Raw genomic sequence first — 20,575 nt, 5'->3', positions numbered from 1 at the left:
CCAGATGAAGAGTCTAGGAAAACTTCCAATTAAACACACAGAAAAGATTTTGCTTTGCTTAGCTTCAATTTTTTTTCAATTAGAAAATTAGGTAGAATCATAGTTTTTTGCGTAATAAACTTCGCAAAAATATTCAACTGTTACGGTTTGAACCTTGATTTCCTTTCCTAAATCATTTTTTTTAAGATGCGTTCTTTTGGAAGTATTAGATGTTGCAGAAAATAGGAGCTAGGTCAACTTGCGTAGTTCTACTTCCAAAGGTTTTCAGATTATAAACAATAGAGCTGCTCTTAATTTGTTCTAAAAACTCAACGTAAAATAACAGCTTTATATTCTCAATTTTTTTTTCATTTACTTTCGAATGCTTTAATTAGCAACAATTCTTTCTCAATTAGACCTTTTTGAGAAAAATTCTGACAAAAATCAAGAATAAAAAGCAATATATTAACTATTTTGCGAAAAAAGTGATAGTTAAAGTTGCCAAAAGTGGTATTTTTGCTGAAATAGTTTTATGTATCAACTGAACAAGGGAACCTGAAGCAGAACATGTACAAGTTACATGGTAATAATCAGACGTTATCAGCTTTAATTTTATCTCTGCCAGCAAATTGTTCCTTCAATTGATACTATTTTCTCCTATAATCCCCTCTTCTGACAAAATTTTCTTGCAAAGTGACTTCAAAAGCGAAAGCATGTGGTAATCAGAAAGCAAGAATAAACTGAAAACATAAAAAATTTCTACCGAAAAGTCAAGAAAATTTTGTTGTAGAAGCAACAGAGAGATAACAATCAATCCCCTATTCTGGGGATTGAAGAAGCCCCGCAATTTTGAAGAAGATTTTATTGATTTTCATCCAATCTAATTAATATTGCTCTTATTGTTCATTTGAATTAAAATTCTTATGTGAAATTTTCTTTGAACTGGACAAAAACCAGTTACTTACACAAATAAAAGGGTAAAAATTGATTTTTTTGAATGATTTTATTAACTTTTAGTTTACTTTCTCAAAAATTAAGATTAATTACACTATTTTCCCGACAAATCGGAAGTTTCAATATTGATTCAGCTAATATGAGCTTTATATGTTCAGAGCGTTTTATAAACGACTTCTTAGTTCGAATTAGGGTAAACTTTATCATATTTCAATATTAGGGTAAACTTTATTATATTTCAATCTTTATCATATCCATATTTTCATTCAAAGTTTTCTATGACTGTCTCAACATGATAACAATTGAAAACACAATTTGAGCTTAATTTTGAACTCTACCCGTATGTGTAATTTTTCAATTAGATTTTGCTTTGCTTAGCTTCAATTTTTTTTCAATTAGAAAATTAGGTAGAATCATAGTTTTTTGCGTAATAAACTTCGCAAAAATATTCAACTGTTACGGTTTGAACCTTGATTTCCTTTCCTAAATCATTTTTTTTAAGATGCGTTCTTTTGGAAGTATTAGATGTTGCAGAAAATAGGAGCTAGGTCAACTTGCGTAGTTCTACTTCCAAAGGTTTTCAGATTATAAACAATAGAGCTGCTCTTAATTTGTTCTAAAAACTCAACGTAAAATAACAGCTTTATATTCTCAATTTTTTTTTCATTTACTTTCGAATGCTTTAATTAGCAACAATTCTTTCTCAATTAGACCTTTTCGAGAAAAATTCTGACAAAAATCAAGAATAAAAAGCAATATATTAACTATTTTGCGAAAAAAGTGATAGTTAAAGTTGCCAAAAGTGGTATTTTTGCTGAAATAGTTTTATGTATCAACTGAACAAGGGAACCTGAAGCAGAACATGTACAAGTTACATGGTAATAATCATACGTTATCAGCTTTAATTTTATCTCTGCCAGCAAATTGTTCCTTCAATTGATACTATTTTCTCCTATAATCCCCTCTTCTGACAAAATTTTCTTGCAAAGTGACTTCAAAAGCGAAAGCATGTGATAATCAGAAAGCAAGAATAAACTGAAAACATAAAAAATTTCTACCGAAAAGTCAAGAAAATTTTGTTGTAGAAGCAACAGAGAGATAACAATCAATCCCCTATTCTGGGGATTGAAGAAGCCCCGCAATTTTGAAGAAGATTTTATTGATTTTCATCCAATCTAATTAATATTGCTCTTATTGTTCATTTGAATTAAAATTCTTATGTGAAATTTTCTTTGAACTGGACAAAAACCAGTTACTTACACAAATAAAAGGGTAAAAATTGATTTTTTTGAATGATTTTATTAACTTTTAGTTTACTTTCTCAAAAATTAAGATTAATTACACTATTTTCCCGACAAATCGGAAGTTTCAATATTGATTCAGCTAATATGAGCTTTATATGTTCAGAGCGTTTTATAAACGACTTCTTAGTTCGAATTAGGGTAAACTTTATCATATTTCAATATTAGGGTAAACTTTATTATATTTCAATCTTTATCATATCCATATTTTCATTCAAAGTTTTCTATGACTGTCTCAACATGATAACAATTGAAAACACAATTTGAGCTTAATTTTGAACTCTACCCGTATGTGTAATTTTTCAATTAGATCAGAAGCAACAAAAAACTAGTCAAAACCCAAGGATTTCTGCAATTCTTCTAAAAACTTGGAATTTCTGCAATTTTTTTCCAAAAATTTTGATATTTTTGCTTTTTTTTCTAAAAACTTGAAATTTTTGCAATTTTTTTCCGAAATTTGACTGTTTTTGTAAAGTTTCAGTAGTTTCAGCGAAATTTCAGCTAGATTGAGTTTTGTATTGACAATTAAGATCATCTAATAAAATAGTTATTAAGTCAAACTATATCTAATTTGACTCTAATTTTCATCCAATCTAATTAATATTGCTCTTATTGTTCATTTGAATTAAAATTCTTATGTGAAATTTTCTTTGAACTGGACAAAAACCAGTTACTTACACAAATAAAAGGGTAAAAATTGATTTTTTTGAATGATTTTATTAACTTTTAGTTTACTTTCTCAAAAATTAAGATTAATTACACTATTTTCCCGACAAATCGGAAGTTTCAATATTGATTCAGCTAATATGAGCTTTATATGTTCAGAGCGTTTTATAAACGACTTCTTAGTTCGAATTAGGGTAAACTTTATCATATTTCAATATTAGGGTAAACTTTATTATATTTCAATCTTTATCATATCCATATTTTCATTCAAAGTTTTCTATGACTGTCTCAACATGATAACAATTGAAAACACAATTTGAGCTTAATTTTGAACTCTACCCGTATGTGTAATTTTTCAATTAGATCAGAAGCAACAAAAAACTAGTCAAAACCCAAGGATTTCTGCAATTCTTCTAAAAACTTGGAATTTCTGCAATTTTTTTCCAAAAATTTTGATATTTTTGCTTTTTTTTCTAAAAACTTGAAATTTTTGCAATTTTTTTCCGAAATTTGACTGTTTTTGTAAAGTTTCAGTAGTTTCAGCGAAATTTCAGCTAGATTGAGTTTTGTATTGACAATTAAGATCATCTAATAAAATAGTTATTAAGTCAAACTATATCAAATCTTATCGTGTTTTGAAGTTTTTTGAAAAAAAACTTTTAATTTAATTTATAAAAAAAATTCGAGTTTTTGCACACTGACGACTGACTTTTGCACATTGACCATTGACTGTTTGCACATTGACCACTGCATATTTACCATTGATTTACAATAAACCAAAAAACATCATTCCACAATCTACACGTAATGCTTACATAACGCGTGCCGAGATTTTTGCGAAAAATCTAGATATTTCTACACAAAAACCACAAAAAAAAACGTTTTTCTTACCACTCTCTTACAATCACACTGAAACCATACCATTCCTTGTCCTAATACATTGGGAAACCCATTCCCCATCTTAATGAAATCTTAATTCCCTACACTGAATCCTTATACATAGGGAAATCTATACACTATCTTAAAACATGGTAAGATCGGGCGCCAAATTTTTTTGACACTTACCATCACACTGAAACCTTACCATTCCCTATCCTAAAACATTAGGAAACCTACTCCTTAACCTAATACATAAGGAAACCTATTCCCACGTGATACATCAATAATACTTACCCATTAGGTAACGCGCGCCGAAATTTTTTGCGAAAAAACTAGACATTTCCACGCAAAATCCAACCATTTTTCTTTCTCTTACCATCACACTGAAACCTTATCATCTTAATACATTGGGAATTCTATTTCTTAATTCCATACAATAAGTTTCTAATACATAGGGAAATCTATGCGCTATCCTAATACATGGGAAATTCGGGTGACTAAAAACAACTTACCATCTGAAACCTGCTATATTAATACATTGGGAAACCTATTCCCTATCTTAATACTTTAGGAAAGTTATAGCCTGTGTTAATACATAGGGTGCTGACCGGATACGTTTCTTGTTTGCTTTTTTTCTACCAGCGTTCTTGATTTGGTTGTCACTATTCAGAAAAATTATCAAACTATTTCATTTTTCAAGAAAGTTACAAGTGGTCTATTTGCAGAAACTAAAATCATAATTTTTAATTTGAGTCATTAAATAATGTTTGAAATATAACCTAAATTTAAAGATAAATTTTATTGTAGGTACAGATTTACTGCATTATTTGTAAACATTTCCTGCATCCATAAAAAAAATACGATAAAAATAGATTAAAAAATCTCAACCCCCCCCCCAAAAAAACAGCTCACGTAAAACAAATCTCTAGTAAAACAAATATTTTGACCCCCAATGCTGAACAATAGAGGATCTAAAATGTTTTTTTTTTAATTTTCAGCTCAGTGCATTGATATTTTTTAGATTGATAAAAATTTCTTACAAACATTTAGCTAAGAAGTCGCACTTAGTCAGTCAGAAGAAAAACTATATCGAGGACAAAATATCCATCCTGTCTCCAAAAGTCTGAACTAAAATATATCACCATTCAAGATTAGCGTCAGATTTTGACCAGTTGTATTTCCCGCCGCGCTTGAAAAACATTTGTTCATCAAAGCCGCTGAATTTTAGAGCCTCTTTTACTCCGACGTCAAGAATGGAGGGCGAGGGTTTCTTACATCCCGAAGTGTTGTCGAGGAAACGCATGAACTCGTCCAGGATGAAGTATGAGTTGCGCATTGCAAGGTTGGATTCAGGAACTAAAGTTGAGACTGATTCGTGACGTTTGAGGAATGATTGGAATTGATCAGACGTGATTAGAAATGGCTCCACCTGTTTTATCAAAAGCGAGAAATGTTCACTAAAATATATTTTTCTTCTTAATAATGCCAAAAGAACACTAATCGCTAGAGGTTTTGATAAGATTTTGCGGTAAAACGGAGCTATTTCCTGAATGCAGACACTTTCACAAAAAGGATTAAAATGTACATTAAAAAACCAGAGTTTTACAAATCTTCGCAAAAATTTTCCAATGGGAGATTTTTTTAACCAAACTTGAGAGATGAATTGGATCACAAGCTTGGAAACGGTTCCATAGAAACCTGGCCCATGTGAACAATCTCTCTCTCTCTCCCTCCCCTTAATCGACCAAGTGAACAATCTCGCCCTAAATAAATGGCAAATTCAAGCCGCTATTTCTTTTAAGCCAGTGAGCATTCTACCCTCTGAACTGATTGAGGGGGAGATTATTTACTTGGTCCGAAACATGTACTACCTGTCTGAGAGCATTTTGCCCTTGATTCTCCTCATCAATACTCAGACATTGGAACACCTTCCATCTGCAGGGTTGCAATTCCTGAACTTGTTCACACATATTTTCACCCACATTATATGTGTTCACCACTGTGTTGAGTTTGAACAGAACTTGGTATTCGCGACACCAAGCGCGGATCCGACGCAGACTGTCCAGGTGCGATTTACCCTGCAAGCAAACTTGTGGTAAGTATGCTTTGTATGTATTGCGGCTGTTTGAATGAAGTTCTGAGAAAACTCAGAATTTTTGGATGACTTTTTGTAAAAACTCGATGCAATTTGTGTTTTAAACAAGAACAAAAACTCTAAAAATTGAACGAAGATCCATGTCCATTGTTAAAATAAGAACTCTAGTTATTGGGAAAAATTGAAGAATATCTTTCAAAATCAAGAAAAAATAAATGTTTTCACGCGCCGCTCAGAAAGTTCTCAAGCCTGAAAGTCATGTCACATCCGGATCCAGGTCCAAATTGCATAGTCGCGCCGAGAACTTGAGTCTTGAGAGGCTGGACATAAGTAGCAAACAACTGGACATAAAGTCGCGAAAGCGTGCACATACTTTTACTGGCTGTGGCGACTTTATGGCCAAACTTTCCTGGCTCAAACTTTTGAGACGCTGACGCGATTTGCAATTTGGGTCTGCATCCAAACGCGGTGCGGTTTTTGAAGTCTGGAAGAACCTCGACCAGGGAGGGGACCAAATAAATTCTACTTCAGTTCGTCATTCTTCATTTCTGTTGGTGACGTCTCAGTACAGATCCCTTTCAGTATACTCCCATTATAATTTTCACACAGAAAGGTGTGGGAAAAACAGGAATAGAACAGACATTTTGAATTTATCAACACAGAAATACTTGTAAGCCATACCTCCGGCCTTTAAGGGTTTGAATGAACACAGATTGCCGCGCAAAAGCTCGAACACTACAAAATTTATACCTAATGATACATTTGAAAACTAATACGTTATGAGACCTGCACGTGATGAGCCGTCACCATTTCTACTGTTCACTAAGTTGAATGACTTACGAGCTCGAATAAGTAAATCGATATTTTTGATTTCTTAATAAGGTACTTCAGGAAAAGCAAGCTCAAATTATTGATTTTATCTGTACATTTTATCGCCCAAAAAGTCTGAATGACATAGGAATTTTGGTAAGTGTCTTTTCCTAGGAGCATTTTCTAAATACTTGTATGTACTTGTACTGAGACACTGTTTCATATGATATTAGGAGACTTCTTTTAAATAATTAATTAAAACCCGTAATTCGTTATCCAAAGCATTGAAAACTTTAAAAATCAAAACTCGAGTGAAAACAGAAAAGAAGAAAACAAAGAAAAGCAGTACCTTTGCATGTCTCCCGATTTTCTCATTAACCTCCTCGTCAAAAGAATCACAAGACACCGCCATAATGTCCAGATAGGTCCCGTAGTCCTCAAACCACTTCCTAGTGACTCTACTGCCATTCGTTACCACCGTCACTGAGTCCAGGTATAGCTCCTCCTTGCAGTACTTCACCAGTTCCCCCAGGAATATTCCACGTTGGTGGAGGAAAGGCTCGCCGCCCGAAAAGTTCACTTTGATCATGCCCGCATCACTCAGTAGCTTTAAGCCAAGCTTCGCCTGAAACATGGCCCCGATCTGATGTTACTTTCGAGTCATAACTTGGTTATGATATCAGCTGGAATTTGAGTGAATTTCACTAATAAGGAATGCACCAAAATAGGACAAAAATGAATACGCAAACAGAGGCAATGATTTCAAATTTTACGCGTAGAAAATGTAGGGAGTTTCAATAAATCCAGACCAGCAAAAGTAACTAAAAAGAGCTATCTGCTTCTTAACGTTTAAGTTTACTTGAACTAAATCGTGTTTTTTATAGTAAAAATGTTGGGACACGGGTGGATCACCCCCGACAAACGGTTTTTTCTAGTTCAAAGTCAAAATCTTGACCAACCTTAACCGCTAAATTAACTAGCCGGTAGCTGCGGCTTCCTTAACTGGTTTGCAGTCAAAGAACATTTACGGTTTTCAATTTACGAGAATTTTATTGTTAGTATTTCCTAATCATTTATGCAGCTGAAATGAGCAATATGTTTGACCGATCATCGCAGAATTCAAGTTATTTGAATTCGTTTACTTGTTAATTGATCTGATTCTGTCAAAAAAACTACCAAGTTTGAACAAATTTTGCATGCAAATTTGAATTTTCATGCGAACTTCAGACTTTTTCAGATGAGCTAGCTTTAGCACGCAAAAAAAAAAACGCTGAAACTGCTAATTTTTGAAATGCAAACTCAAACCACCAAATAGTAATTAGTGATTTCAAGCCAAAATTTTCTCAATATTAAAGATTCTTAGGCCAAAACTAAAGAGCCAATAGTCTGGACTTTGATATGAACCTGAAAACGGGTCCGACCGACATGAATCAAATTAGTTACCAAAACTGATTAGATTTTCCGAAAACTGAACTTGATCTTGAAACAATTCCTGCAAATAAAAGATTATTTGGTCGAATTTAAACGAAATAATGGAATGAGAACTGGTTGTGACCAAAAAGTTGATCTAAGCGGACCATTTTAAATTGAAGTACCGATCTTTTTAAGTAAAACTTATCTATTTTGCGAAACATCTAAAATTTGTCAACTTTTTTTTTGAATTGTCGTCATACAACGCAATGTCTAAAGGGTTTGCCAGCCCCTAGTCGCAGCCTAGCCTCAAATACAAAGGAGCGATTGTTCCGGGATTAAATTGCTAGATACAGCATTTTTCAAATGCGAGTCAAGTCAATGCGTTTTTTTACGTCTCCGGAAGGCTACAAGGAGACGTGTTTTCTCAAAAAAATTTGCAAACAAAATTTCAAATTGAAAATATATACAAAGAACAACACAGCAAATTTTTAACTAAGTTCGCCATTGCGCGAAAGAAATGCAAATCCGTTTTTTCTTCGTAAACAATAATATTCTGCACTTTTTCGTTGAGCACCCGGTATTTTTTCTTTTTTTTGTGAATTGGTGCCCACTCGAGGCGTTATAGAAATTATTAAGTTTTTGGACGGAAGCGTCTTTTTACAAAATTGCAATCAATTTCCATATACTGGGATGTGATCCACTGAAGTATGACTGTATGCCATAATGCCAGCCCTCTACAACATTTATTGTTCTGGCCAAACCCGATGATGTCGCATCCCTTTGATTCCATAATGAAGGGGGAATAGGACTTCTCGATTCGGGACGGGACTTTTTGTGCAGTAGGATCCAAAATAAAGGCAAAGCTCGTCAACTTTTGCTATTTTTTCCGACTCTTTTATGGTGCGATCGCAAACTATTTGAATTTCCTCCACTATTTTATCGTATGAATTATCTATTTCTTACTCTTTTTCAAAAGCCAGTGCGGGTAACGTTTTGAGTGCTAAAGCGATTCGTGGTTTGTTTCGTAGTCCTTTTTCAATCCGAGCTCCGCAATTTTCCTCATAAAATTTTGTGGAAGATGGAAGAAACATCCCGACAGCTTGGACTCGCATAAAATGTTTCTGAAACGCTTGAATAGCGGCCTGCTCAAAATCCAGCAAAATTGTTTCAGGTTTACTATCAGGGGCTAGTATTTATAGGGCTTCTAAGAAACGGTTGTAGTTTTTTTCTGTTTTAGTTGGCAGGAACGCATATATGCAAGCGGGGACTATTCCTGAAAGACTAACGTGTATGGAGTAAAGTTGACAAAACAATTTCGGGGTAACTTTGAAAGTTCCATCAGGCAACCAAAAGTTGGATGTTTCATGCACACGTAGCATTTCAAGGTCGTCGAATAAATTAATCCTCTCGTGATCATTTTGCCAACTGTCAAATCTTATAAAATTTTTGAAAAGTTCGGGTATTTCGAAACTTCTGGTTGCTGGGGAGACTGGTAAGACTTCTTCTCGTTGCTTGCGCGCTCGTTGTGCGGTGCGAGCCAAGTTTTCTTTGGTTGGTAGGGCTTGTTGAGTGGTAACGTCGTCTGTAATGGGCTGAATGGCGGTTGCGACTGCGATGGTTAGGTATTACTATCGCTTAGATCCTTGATGTTTTTCAAAACTAGTCGAGCATCAGGTTTGCCCGTAGAAATATCGTGATTATGTTGACCCCTCGTTTAAATAAAGTTTTCTCCATCCATAATTGCCGTTGCGCGGCATTTATGGGTTTGGTTCTTCGAGCAGCTTCAGTTTGTTGATGTCTTGTTTTTGCGTTTAAGGAAATATTCGTGGCCTGATACCACTAGCATTTGTTTGTCTTTCGAAGATAAAGTAAAATGGATTGACGCTTCAAACATTATATCTGATCTGCTAGAGTGGTATAACAATAATCAAATAAATAGGCAGTATGATTTTTTATAAAGTTCACAAACGTTTTTTGTTGCCTTCAATTAGCACCATGTAGTTTATCTCTGTTTTAAACGCGTGAGTGAAGGATTATTTCTCTAACTAATCGAAATGCAATTATTTTTGAGATGCTAGAGGCATCAAGTGAGTTAAGGCGAGCTTTTCAGGCCTCAATTAGTAAACTTAATTGGACTACTCCTGTACTTATAAAAAGGACTTAATTTGAAACAAATTATCGTCATTAGAAGGGGGTTAAATTGTTGTGGTGTTATCATGTTACGGGGTTATAATATAGGGGGTGTAAGCATAGGGGGTTAAATATCGTGGGGTTAAAGAGTGGGACACCCTTCAAGCCGAAGAGATTTCAGACCAAAATATAAATATTTTCTAGTTTTTCGACTAAAAATATCCCTGTAACATTAGCTGGTACAAATTTAACCATAAACCTTACTAATTGTTGTTCGCAACAATGCACTATTTCAAGATGACTTTCGCTAGATACAAGAGCCGGTTTTTGAAATGAAAATACAACACAATCTATTATTTTTTACCTTCTGATTTTCTTAAACCTTAACGATTTGTTAAAAATATGTGAAAAAGCCAATAATTATTGAAGATTCTCGGAAAAATTATTCATGTTTTTGCCCTGTTTTTCCAAATTTTGCCTACGGCGCAGAAAATTTTACCAAAGCAGGGCTTTTTCTGGTGCTTTGGGAGAGCTCTAAGAAAAGGTCGACAAAATTTTCTAACATTTTTTGAAAATCCCCCACCCTCGAGAAAATCCTAGATCCGCCCCTGATTCAATGTATTCTAATTTTTTTTTAATTTTCGAATTGAAGTCCCTTTTTCCTGATTCGTCGTAAAATCCCGTCTGCTTGATATCCATCCGGCAGCAATCGATTAATTTATACGACTACTTTTCGGCAAGCAGATGCGAATAACGATTACTGTGCGTTGATTTGCTTGACTTTTATTTGGAAATATTTTACAGATGAAAATGTAGTAGTTTAAATTATCCTACCAGGTTTAAATTTCAATCACAGGTCCCTTCGGCTTGATGATTTGTTTGCCTGTTTTTCAAAGCCCAATCGTCTACAGCGCTGGTTTAAATTATCCGAACAAAATGAATAAAACTTGAAATTTAAATCGCGTTTTTCTAAAATTGGGTCCATTCTAGCCAAAAAATTACGATGAAAAATATGCTTGGAACTTCAGCAAGACTAATTTGGTGCAATCCCCTTTTGCTCAAGTAGTGCTTTAAATTTAAATCCGAAAACGTATTTTTTAGTCATTCAAAATTTACGCATACCACTAATTCAATTGTTAACAAAGAGATTGTATTGTGTAGCCCGCTAAAATTTAAGAGTGCTAAAGTCTTCACAAATTTTACCAAAACGCGAAGCTGAAAAAATACTAGAAAAAACTACTACTGAAAAGCTACTTCAAAAAATAACTTGAAAATTTGAAAAATTACAGATAAAAAAATTTCATGCTTGTATAAAAAGAAGTTTAGAAACAGCCGAGAAAAGAAATGAAAAATAATTATCGAGCGGGAAAAAGTTTGAATCAGAAGCTGTTTGTGCCGAAAACAAAACACATAATCGCATGCAAATATATTTGCCCTCAAAAGTATGCAATATACAGACTTAGCCGATACAACATAATTAACAATATAAATTGACTGAGCCCATACAACTGAAGCTGTTTAAATATTGTCAAAACATAACCCGAAATCAGACTTGGTACGTTTACACATTACTGAACTTTCAGCTATAGTAAAAAAAAAACGTTTAATTTGGACAAAACTTTATCAGATAAAAAAAAATGGTGTTTAAAATGGGAAATGAACCGACCGACAGTAACTAGGGCAAAAAGCAAGAATCCGAAAAAATCTTGAAATTTTTTGAAAAAACAAGCAAAACCTGAAACGGGCTTTCTCTAATTAGTACCCAAATTGTAGTAATTTTGATTTGAATTTTTAAAAAACTGAGCATCTCAGAAGATGAAGGAGTCCTAGAGAAAAAATGATCAGTCCTTTGCCTCAAGTTAATAACGAGAAAAATAAGTCTTGTACCCGATTGCAACACCCTTGTTTATCGCAAGGGTAATAATTAAAATCATATTATTTGTGGTTTTAAAAAATTATTTAGTAGAAAAATCTGTTTGTTTTGTTTTAAAACATTATTGAATTGTTTTGAGGAAGTTTTTGCAGATTACACCCTTCTCAAACTTTGTTGGGATACATAAGAGGCTCACTTTGATACAGTTTTGTGAGCAACCGAATGTGATATTGGCGTAATTTTTGATTGACTAAAAAGGAAAAATGATCCGTGTAGGGTTAAGACTTAGAGCTCAAACTTTGCAAAAAATTTCACGAATTTCTTAGCGGAAAAAATTAACTTTATCATTTTTTGGCTGAAATGAACATAAAATAAGAACAAAATTTTTAAACCAACGCTATTTTATTTTCTCCGGATAGTTTCAATCATCAATTTATAGAGTGATGAAAAAAAAAATTTCAATAAAAAAAAACAGTGACTTGACACAGAATTTATACGTTCAATAACAAAGTTTATGTTTCGAAGTTGTCTAAAACTCATTTTCGCTTTCACTTCGCAAATTGTTCTTTTTAATTGATTCTGTCTGTCCCAATTTGTCGCTAGTAGTAGTATAGTTAATGCTAAATTTTAGGCAATATTTTTTTAGATAATCGAATCTAAATCGAACAAAATTGCTCGTATCAGGATGAAGCCCTGATTGCTCCGACTGCCTTTTAAGGTTTCTGGAGGAGTAATAACATAAAAAAATTGAATGTAATAAAACAAAATGAATTTTTTTTTGAAATTTGAAGTTTTCTCTGAAAATCATCCCCCCACGCGCCATATAAAGTACAAAAGAATAGATTTCGCTGCTAGTAACAATCAATTATCGCAATTAAGCTTATTTCAACCAATTTGGAATGATTTTTAGAACGGATTAAATCTCCGCTTACGCGTTAAAAGCGCGAAATATATCGCGCGTTAATTGTCCCAAATTGGCCAAAATGCCAGTCTTTAAACCCCCATAACTTTACGAAAAATGATCACAGGTGAAATATCTTTTCAAATTTAAGCTCAGGAGATCAATACCTTTCGAACGATTTAAGATATTCCGTCAAAAATGGCTAGTCAAAAACTCGAAATTTGTCTGAAGAAAAAAAAAACCCACCCCGAGCACAAATATTCCGTTACTTTCGTATCGAAAGTCGGAACAATAAACTGTTCTAAAATTGCTCACTTCAACGTCATACATTTTGTGCTAAACATATTTCAGCACAAAATGCATTACAAAAATCTCTAGATGAACTAAGAAGCATCGGATTTCGAACAACTAAGCTTCCCAAGATCAACGAAAATGCCAAAAATTGGAATTCACTAGAGTTATTATGAGGCGTCTCATTTTTTAAAAAATATATATAATTAGTAGCAAAAGTTCCGGACAGCCAAAATTAATCTAAAGAACCAATTGAATTATTTCGGAAGTTTTTTGCATTCAAAAAATTACTTTTAAACAGAATTCAGGTCTAAAAGTTATTTGGAACATCAAAAAGGCATGCAAAATCTGTTTTAATGGAAAAATTGCTCTTTTTATTTTATTTTGTCGATCCGAGCTTTTTGCAATTCTCTATAGCGCAGAAATTGCAACATTATTATTTTCAAGATGCGGTTGAACGGTCAAAAGAGCAATGCAGAACAATTGCGCTTTTTCAGAGATGTCAATTTTTTTAATCACTCGATTCATAACTACAGAACCATATTTATTGATCAGTGATCGCCCTGTAATTTTTCAATAAAAAGTAACACATAAATGAAACTCGAAACTGAAACTTGAACTACAAATGAAGGCCAAATTTATTTCAAAAATTAAACACGTTGCCCGATAAGTTTGTTAAGAACTGTATAAAAACCATCAAAACCATTGCAATTTTTCATACATTGAGACAAAAACATATATTTAAAAGTAATTGCTTTAATCCTTTGGCATAATTCATGACCCTTTCAAATCGTTTTGGACACAATATTGGTTGGTACACATTTTTTACATGCGGAAAGAACAAAAAAGCGTGCCACGTAAAAAAAAAATGACAGTACACTAAGGCTACAGGACATTAAGACGCATGATCATAACGACGAAATGACGTTAAAACGACAGCCTATTTAGACGTCAAATGGGGGTCAATCAGCGTTACAACATTTCAATTGAGCTGATGCTGCATTATCTGATTATTTAAATAAAGAAACCATTGACAAGTTACCTCGATTTTCAGAAGAAAAAAAATTGATTTGTCATCATAATGCATTGGTTATTGCAGTTTACGTTATAGAAAATTACACTCTTTGTATTTGATTTATAGAATTGTCAATCTGCTTTAAATTTGAAGAATTGTGTGTAATGTCGTATTAATTGAAGGACACCAAAAAAGACATAAGACGTCAAACCGGGTTGGGAAGTAATTTAACATTGTTATTTAACACTCAACTTAACAACTTAACTTGCAATGTTATTTATGTTTTCTAACAGTGATGTTAGCTATTTCTTGGAAAAACACTCTACATATAACTGTTTTTCAGAGTGAATATCTTTTCGCTGGGGGGGGGGGGGTGGGAACAAGGGTTGATATGAATTTTTTTACAAACTGTGCATTCTGTGCATTGTATGCGGATTCCACAACAGGCCAAAATCAGATTTGTCGCGGAATCCACATCATTGCCTCTTTTCTTTGATCTTCTTTGCTGATATGGACTCCACAAACAATTACTCAAAACACTGTTCCTCTCAAAATTGCTCCAAAAAAGACGCATTTGCGGAATCCGCAACCGTATTTGCGGAATCCAGAACAGCTTGTGGAGTTCACAAACAAACAATAAGACATGTGTATAGTTAAATTGAGCTGTTGTGGAATCCGCAACTGTGAGCGGAATCCGCAAAGTGCAAGTGGAATCCGCAAATTGTGAGTGAAATCCGAATTTTGTTTGCGGATTCCGTTTACATATGGGTATATTTGTAGAAGCGTTTAAAATTATATCTTATAATTACTTGATTTGATTTCACTAGAAAAGAAATTTACTAGATCAGTGTTTGGAATTACTGGAACCCCAATTACTGACCATTATTTGGGATCGATGAATTCCCAAGTACTGAAATCTGAAATAATACGACGATTCGCTATGCGCTGGGTTTCTAATCACTCTCAACCTAATGACCCCAAATAATGAATTTGTTCCATATTTATTCCATATTACTCCGGTTTTTGGGATTCCATCAGTCCCAAACACTGACTAGTAGTTGGGATCGATGGAATCCCAAATACTGACCTAATTTGGCGATATGCTGTGTGTTGTGTTTCCATACACTCTCAACCCAATGACTACAATTACTGAATTTATTCAGCGTTATGCATCGAAAAACATTATTTGGGATTGAAGCATTCCCAAATACTGACATAGTTTGGCGATATGCTGTGTGTTGTATTTCGATACCCTTTCAACTCAATGAATCCAACTATTGAATTTATTCGGTGTTGTGTTTCCAAAAACTGAAAGATGACATCCACCGATTTAGGTAACCAATGTTATAAGACTTGTTCGTGGATTCCGCTGACGATGTTTAAGTCCTTGCTTTTAAATTCCGCATTGCTAGAGATAAGAATTCCAGCTCTGGCTTTCAATTGTTCACATGCAAGTTCAAAAATGAACAAAATTCGGAATCCATTTACCGTTTGCGGAATCCGCTTACATTTGCGGATTGCGCTTACGTTTTGCAGAATCCACTCACAGTTGCGGAATCCAAAACAACTAGCTATATTTGATTGCTGCGGAATCCGAGACACAACAAATGTGCCGACAAAATTTACGTTACTTTCATATGTAAGCGGACTCCAAGGATGTTTTGTAAGTGGAATCCACTTACATTTTGGAACATGTTTGAATATTAGTTTCTGGAATCCAGGAACATACAGACACAAAACTGTGTGCCTATCTAGTGCACAGTTTGGCCTCGTAATGAACGACTCATCACGTTTTTCAATTTTGATTCTCTACACGCTTTAAGAACAAATTTAAATGTTTAAAACATGGTTCATGTTTCTATCAATTAAGAAACCTTTATATCAGTTTGGGGTACTTGTGTGATAGAGGGGTCCCGAGAAACTAGCAGGGTCCCGAATGTATAGAGTGCTTCAAATTTGTTCAATTTTTATTGCCTCTGTGCTGTCAATTTAAGCATCAAACGAGTTCGCGCGAGTGATGCAGGTTAATTACGTGTGAGAAAAAGACTTGAAAACAATCACACTTGTACCCAATTTAGAAACACTTTCGAGGCCATCATGATATTTGGTGGAAAAACGAGTGATAACTTAGAAAAGTGAACCCACGGATAAATTAACCGGTACTAGTGTGATAAAGGGGTCCCGAATCACAGTATTTTAAGCAAACACTGCAGTTATAACTAATTCAATATGCTCCAACGTAATTAACCTGCCTCATTTGCAATAACTTATTCGATAATTTAGTTGAAATCGCCGATGCAAAAAACTAGAACTTTGTGGAGGCACTTTATGTACATTAGGGACCCGGTTAGTTTCTTGAGACTTCTCTATCACACTTGTACCAATTTACCTTTTCGATCGGAAGAACAAAAGAAGTCAGGGCGGTGTGAAAGCAAAACCCACAGGAGTAATTACACTGTCTTGTGAAGTGGTAATTCACGCTCAACGGAACAACAGATTTAGGGGACTCCTCCTGGGCTTTGCCGAAAGTCAAAGATCGGTTGAATCTGAGTCTGAATTTCCTGGCGAAGATTTGGGTTACTCGCCACAAGCGTAAGATGAAGCTTAATGAATTGTCCATCAAACGTAACACCATGGTTTGTCAATGAATGTTTTTTTATTCGTTATATTTGTTAAGTATAGAAACTCAACGATATACTTTCAATTTATAAGTAACCGCGCGGCAAAATAAAATTTGACAATTAGACGGAACATACAAACAACTCTACAAACAAAAAAAGCTATTAAATATAATTAAAAATGTGCATATACAGTGCTGATTTAAATTATCCGGACAAAATGAACAAAACTTGAGTTTTCAAACGCGTTTTTCTCAAATTGGGTTAAGATTAGACAAAAAGTGAACAAAACAAAAGTTGCTTAGAATTTCCTCAGAATTAATATGGTGTAATTTTTTCTCCGAAATTTCCAAACTAAATTTTACCCCAAAATTGGGTCATTTTGGTTTTTTTTCAAATAATCAAAAATTACGCTGAAACTACTTTGTTAATTGATAGGAAAATTATATCACAAGAAGCCTCTTACACAGACCAACAAAGTTTAAGAAGGGTTAAACCTCCAAAAACTAGAATAAGAGAAAATTTTTTTACTTGATAGTCAATAAATGTGATTTTTACTATGTAAAACCCAGTGCCTCTGTTTAAAAACAAATTTTAAACAATTTGCGCAAATTTTTGGAGATTTAACCCTTCTCAAACTTTGTTGAGCTGTGTAAGAGGCTTCTTGTGATATAATTTTCTTATCAATTAACAAAGTACTTTCAGCGTAACTTTTGATTACTTGAAGAAAAAAAAATGACCCAATTTTGGGGTAAAATTTTGGTTGAGAATTTTGGAGAAATAATTACACCATATTAATTCTGAGGAAATTCTAAGCAACTTTTGTTCTGTTTACTTTTTGTCTAATCTTAACCCAATTTGAGAAAAACGCGTTTGAAAACTCAAGTTTTGTTCGTTTTGTCCGGATAATTTAAATCAGCACTGTACATGGTTTTTCGTCAATACGTGGTAAAGCAAAACCATCAAACTGAAGTTATGTTCACTGGAGTTAAATAATATATCAAATGTCTAATACGAGTAGTTTAATTTCTCAGAAAAATGCGCTAGAGCGTGTTTTAGACGGTGTTGGTAAATAAGACTACAAGACATTAAGACGACCAATAAGCGTTATAACGTGTAAAAAGAGCAGTTCAAATATAAGAGCGGTTTTTGACTTACAGCTGCTTTTTATGGGACTTTAAGACGACGCTACACGCAATTTTTCTTCATTGTATTTCTGAGAAGTTTAAATTTAAATTTCTCAGAAATACAATGGGAGAGAACTGCGTGTAGCTTCGCCTTAAAGTCCCATCAAAAACAGTTGTCATCTTAACGGCTGTCATCTTACTTGCCAATCACCCAGTGTACATATATATGGTTTTCCGGTGTTAGGCCAACAAACAGAAAATAAGATAACCATTCCAACAAGTCAAAAGTTAACATTGTTATGCAACATAACAACAGATTGTCATGGTTGTTATGCAATTGTTACGTAATTCTGTTGTAATTTACATTATTTTGATGCAATTTCGGCTTCGAGATATGGCGGTTTGTAGACATGGCGGTTTTTTGATTATCCGCCGGTTTTTTGTCAATATGTGGTACGTAGCGAAAAAAAAGTTGATCAAAATTGAGAATTGATATTTTTTATCAAATAGGATCGCAAGTGATTCGTAATGAAAATGATTTCAAAGCTTTAGAATTTTGCAAAAACTCAATTTCAAGGTTGTACCGACTTGAGTTGTCCGGAAAATCAGCCCACTTTTGGCAATGTTGGTTTTGAATAACTGGAAACCCTTTTCAAGTTCATTTGTAGTCTAAGCTGTTTTGAAGTTTGAGTTTCAATTTGAAGGCCAAGTGATTAGCAAGGTCATTTATGTTCGAAATTTGTGCAGCAAAATTTTTGCGGTTTCTTTGATCGGCTAAAATGGCAATATTTAAACCCCCATAAATTTACGAAAAAAAGATCACAGGTGAAATATCTTTTCAAATTTATGCTCGGGACAACAATAGCTTTCGAATGATATTAAAAAAATTTCTCAAAAATGGTTAGTTGAAAGTCAAAATTTGTCTGAAGAAAAAAAACTCCATCCCGAGCACAAATCTGCCGTTACTTTCGTTACGAAAGTCGGAACAATAACTTTGAAATCACCCCATAACATTTATTTTGACAATTTGTTCGAACAATAAAGTCACGCAATTATAACCAACTTCTGTGTGCAAATTTAAATCTTATAAAATTATTGCACTTGCGATTACTAAGCGTAATAAAATCGGAATATAGATTTCTTTTTTTTTTTCACGTTAGGGACTTGTTTAGTAAAATCTTTGTGCCCATGTGATTAATCCCCCACCCTAAATAGAACAAGTGAGCAACCTCCCCCTAAAAGCATAGGTCAAATAAATGGCAAATTCAGGCAGTAAAGCCTGCATATATTACCTATGCTCAAATCTGCTTGGCTGAAAAATATTACTTTTAACTAAGTGAACTATCTCCTCCCTAAATTGTTTTAGTTGGGAGATTGTTCACTTGGTCCCGACATGGCATTAAAACGACAAATGAGTGTCAACACAATTAAATTCAACTTTTAAAATTTTAGCAAAATATTTTTCTCAGAAACACTATTGTAAAAGTGCTAATTTCAAGTGCAAAAGCTCGGGTTGACCTGCATAAACCGAAAATGCTTATTTTACAATTGCATATTTCCTATTGAAATTTGCTAGGTCCACATGCAAAGCCTGTTTTTGTTCCAATTTTTGAAGTACGTGGCGGAATACTTGTGCTCGGGTGTTTTTTTATAGCTAAATTTAAACTTTTCAACCGGCACTTTTAACAGAATTTCTAAAAATCATTCGGAAGGTAATGTTTCCTTGAGCTCAAATTTTAAAAGATATACTTTTCCTGTGATCTTTTTTTATCAATTTTTTTCGTAAATTTAGTTGATTTGAGACAATTAACGCAAGATATATTTCGCGGTTTTTAACGCATAAGCGGAGACATGCTCTTTAGTCTATTTAATACTTTGCTCTGTGCAAAATATATCACGTTTTTGTAATATATTAACTTTTTAGAAATTTTGATCAATAATTTATTTTAAATTACTCCATAGAAATCAAAAGGCAGTCGAGACCTTTGGGGGTTTGCCCTAATACGAGCAGTCATGTTAAACTTGTTTTCGTTCCAGAAAACAGTCGAAACCCAAGTTATCAAATCATAGCCTCCTCGAAGCTCTGCTACAGCTTTAAATGAAATACATCAGCAGTGTTTTTTCAAACATAATTGTTTGCTTCTTCTAGGCATATGAAATTTTGAAAATTTCAAAATTTAAATGAAAACAATTTCTTCTCAAACTAGCAGTAGAATGACGTAGCAGTGGTGTTTGAGAGAATATTAGTTTTATTAAAAGTTCTTTAACTGTTGTTTTTGTGAGTTTAAAATGACAGAAGAAGAATTATTGGCGCCATAGTTCCCGCAATTTTGTTTCTAGTGCACATTCTGCTCCATTTCAAAAACCCAACGATGTTTCCAATACGTTAGAATAAGAGGTATTGTTTTAAATACAATGGATTCATTTCGTTTTTCTGTGTAAGCTTTATGTGATATTTCAATATTTCAGAGTTGAAGTGGGGGTTTGCGTGCGACATTGGGAGTCTGCAGCTCCAATAATCTT

At 33.8% G+C, this 20,575-nt stretch overlaps 2 protein-coding genes across 6 annotated transcripts in view; both read right to left on the bottom strand.

The window, feature by feature from the left end:
• Positions 1-20,575, bottom strand: part of LOC134841697 (protein wntless homolog B-like) — a 487,665-nt gene that overhangs the window by 351,729 nt on the left and 115,361 nt on the right. The window lies entirely within an intron of this gene.
• Positions 4,732-17,998, bottom strand: LOC134841374 (S-adenosylmethionine-dependent nucleotide dehydratase RSAD2-like). 5 transcript variants are annotated; one of them, XM_063857319.1, is made up of 5 exons: positions 17,853-17,998; positions 16,697-17,087; positions 7,034-7,309; positions 5,651-5,857; positions 4,732-5,208 (listed from the first exon to the last, which is right to left on the bottom strand). In XM_063857319.1, the coding sequence occupies exons 2-5, from the start codon at positions 16,940-16,942 to the stop codon at positions 4,918-4,920; spliced, it is 1,020 nt and encodes a 339-aa protein (XP_063713389.1). In that variant the 5' UTR covers positions 16,943-17,087; positions 17,853-17,998; the 3' UTR covers positions 4,732-4,917. The 5 variants fall into 5 exon arrangements, with proteins under 5 accessions (XP_063713389.1, XP_063713390.1, XP_063713391.1 ...); XM_063857320.1 differs by having other exon boundaries at positions 16,697-17,071; XM_063857321.1 differs by having other exon boundaries at positions 16,697-17,071; positions 17,886-17,996.

The sequence above is a fragment of the Symsagittifera roscoffensis genome, chromosome 3 (genome assembly GCF_963678635.1).
Source record: "Symsagittifera roscoffensis chromosome 3, txSymRosc1.1, whole genome shotgun sequence".
Lineage (NCBI taxonomy): Eukaryota > Metazoa > Xenacoelomorpha > Acoela > Convolutidae > Symsagittifera > Symsagittifera roscoffensis.
Note: the sequence above shows the minus strand (reverse complement) of the source record. Positions and strands in the feature narration are given on the sequence as shown.

What these genes read in the sequence shown, in the direction of transcription:
- LOC134841374 (XM_063857319.1), bottom strand. Translation starts at nt 16,942, where the DNA reads ATGGTGTTACGTTTGATGGACAATTCATTAAGCTTCATCTTACGCTTG. An exon ending in AAATCGGGAGACATGCAAAG is followed by an intron (nt 5,858 to 7,033) that starts GTACTGCTTTTC and finishes GTTTGCTTGCAG; the next exon opens with GGTAAATCGCACCTGGACAG. An exon ending in GGCAAAATGCTCTCAGACAG is followed by an intron (nt 5,209 to 5,650) that starts GTAGTACATGTT and finishes TTGATAAAACAG; the next exon opens with GTGGAGCCATTTCTAATCAC.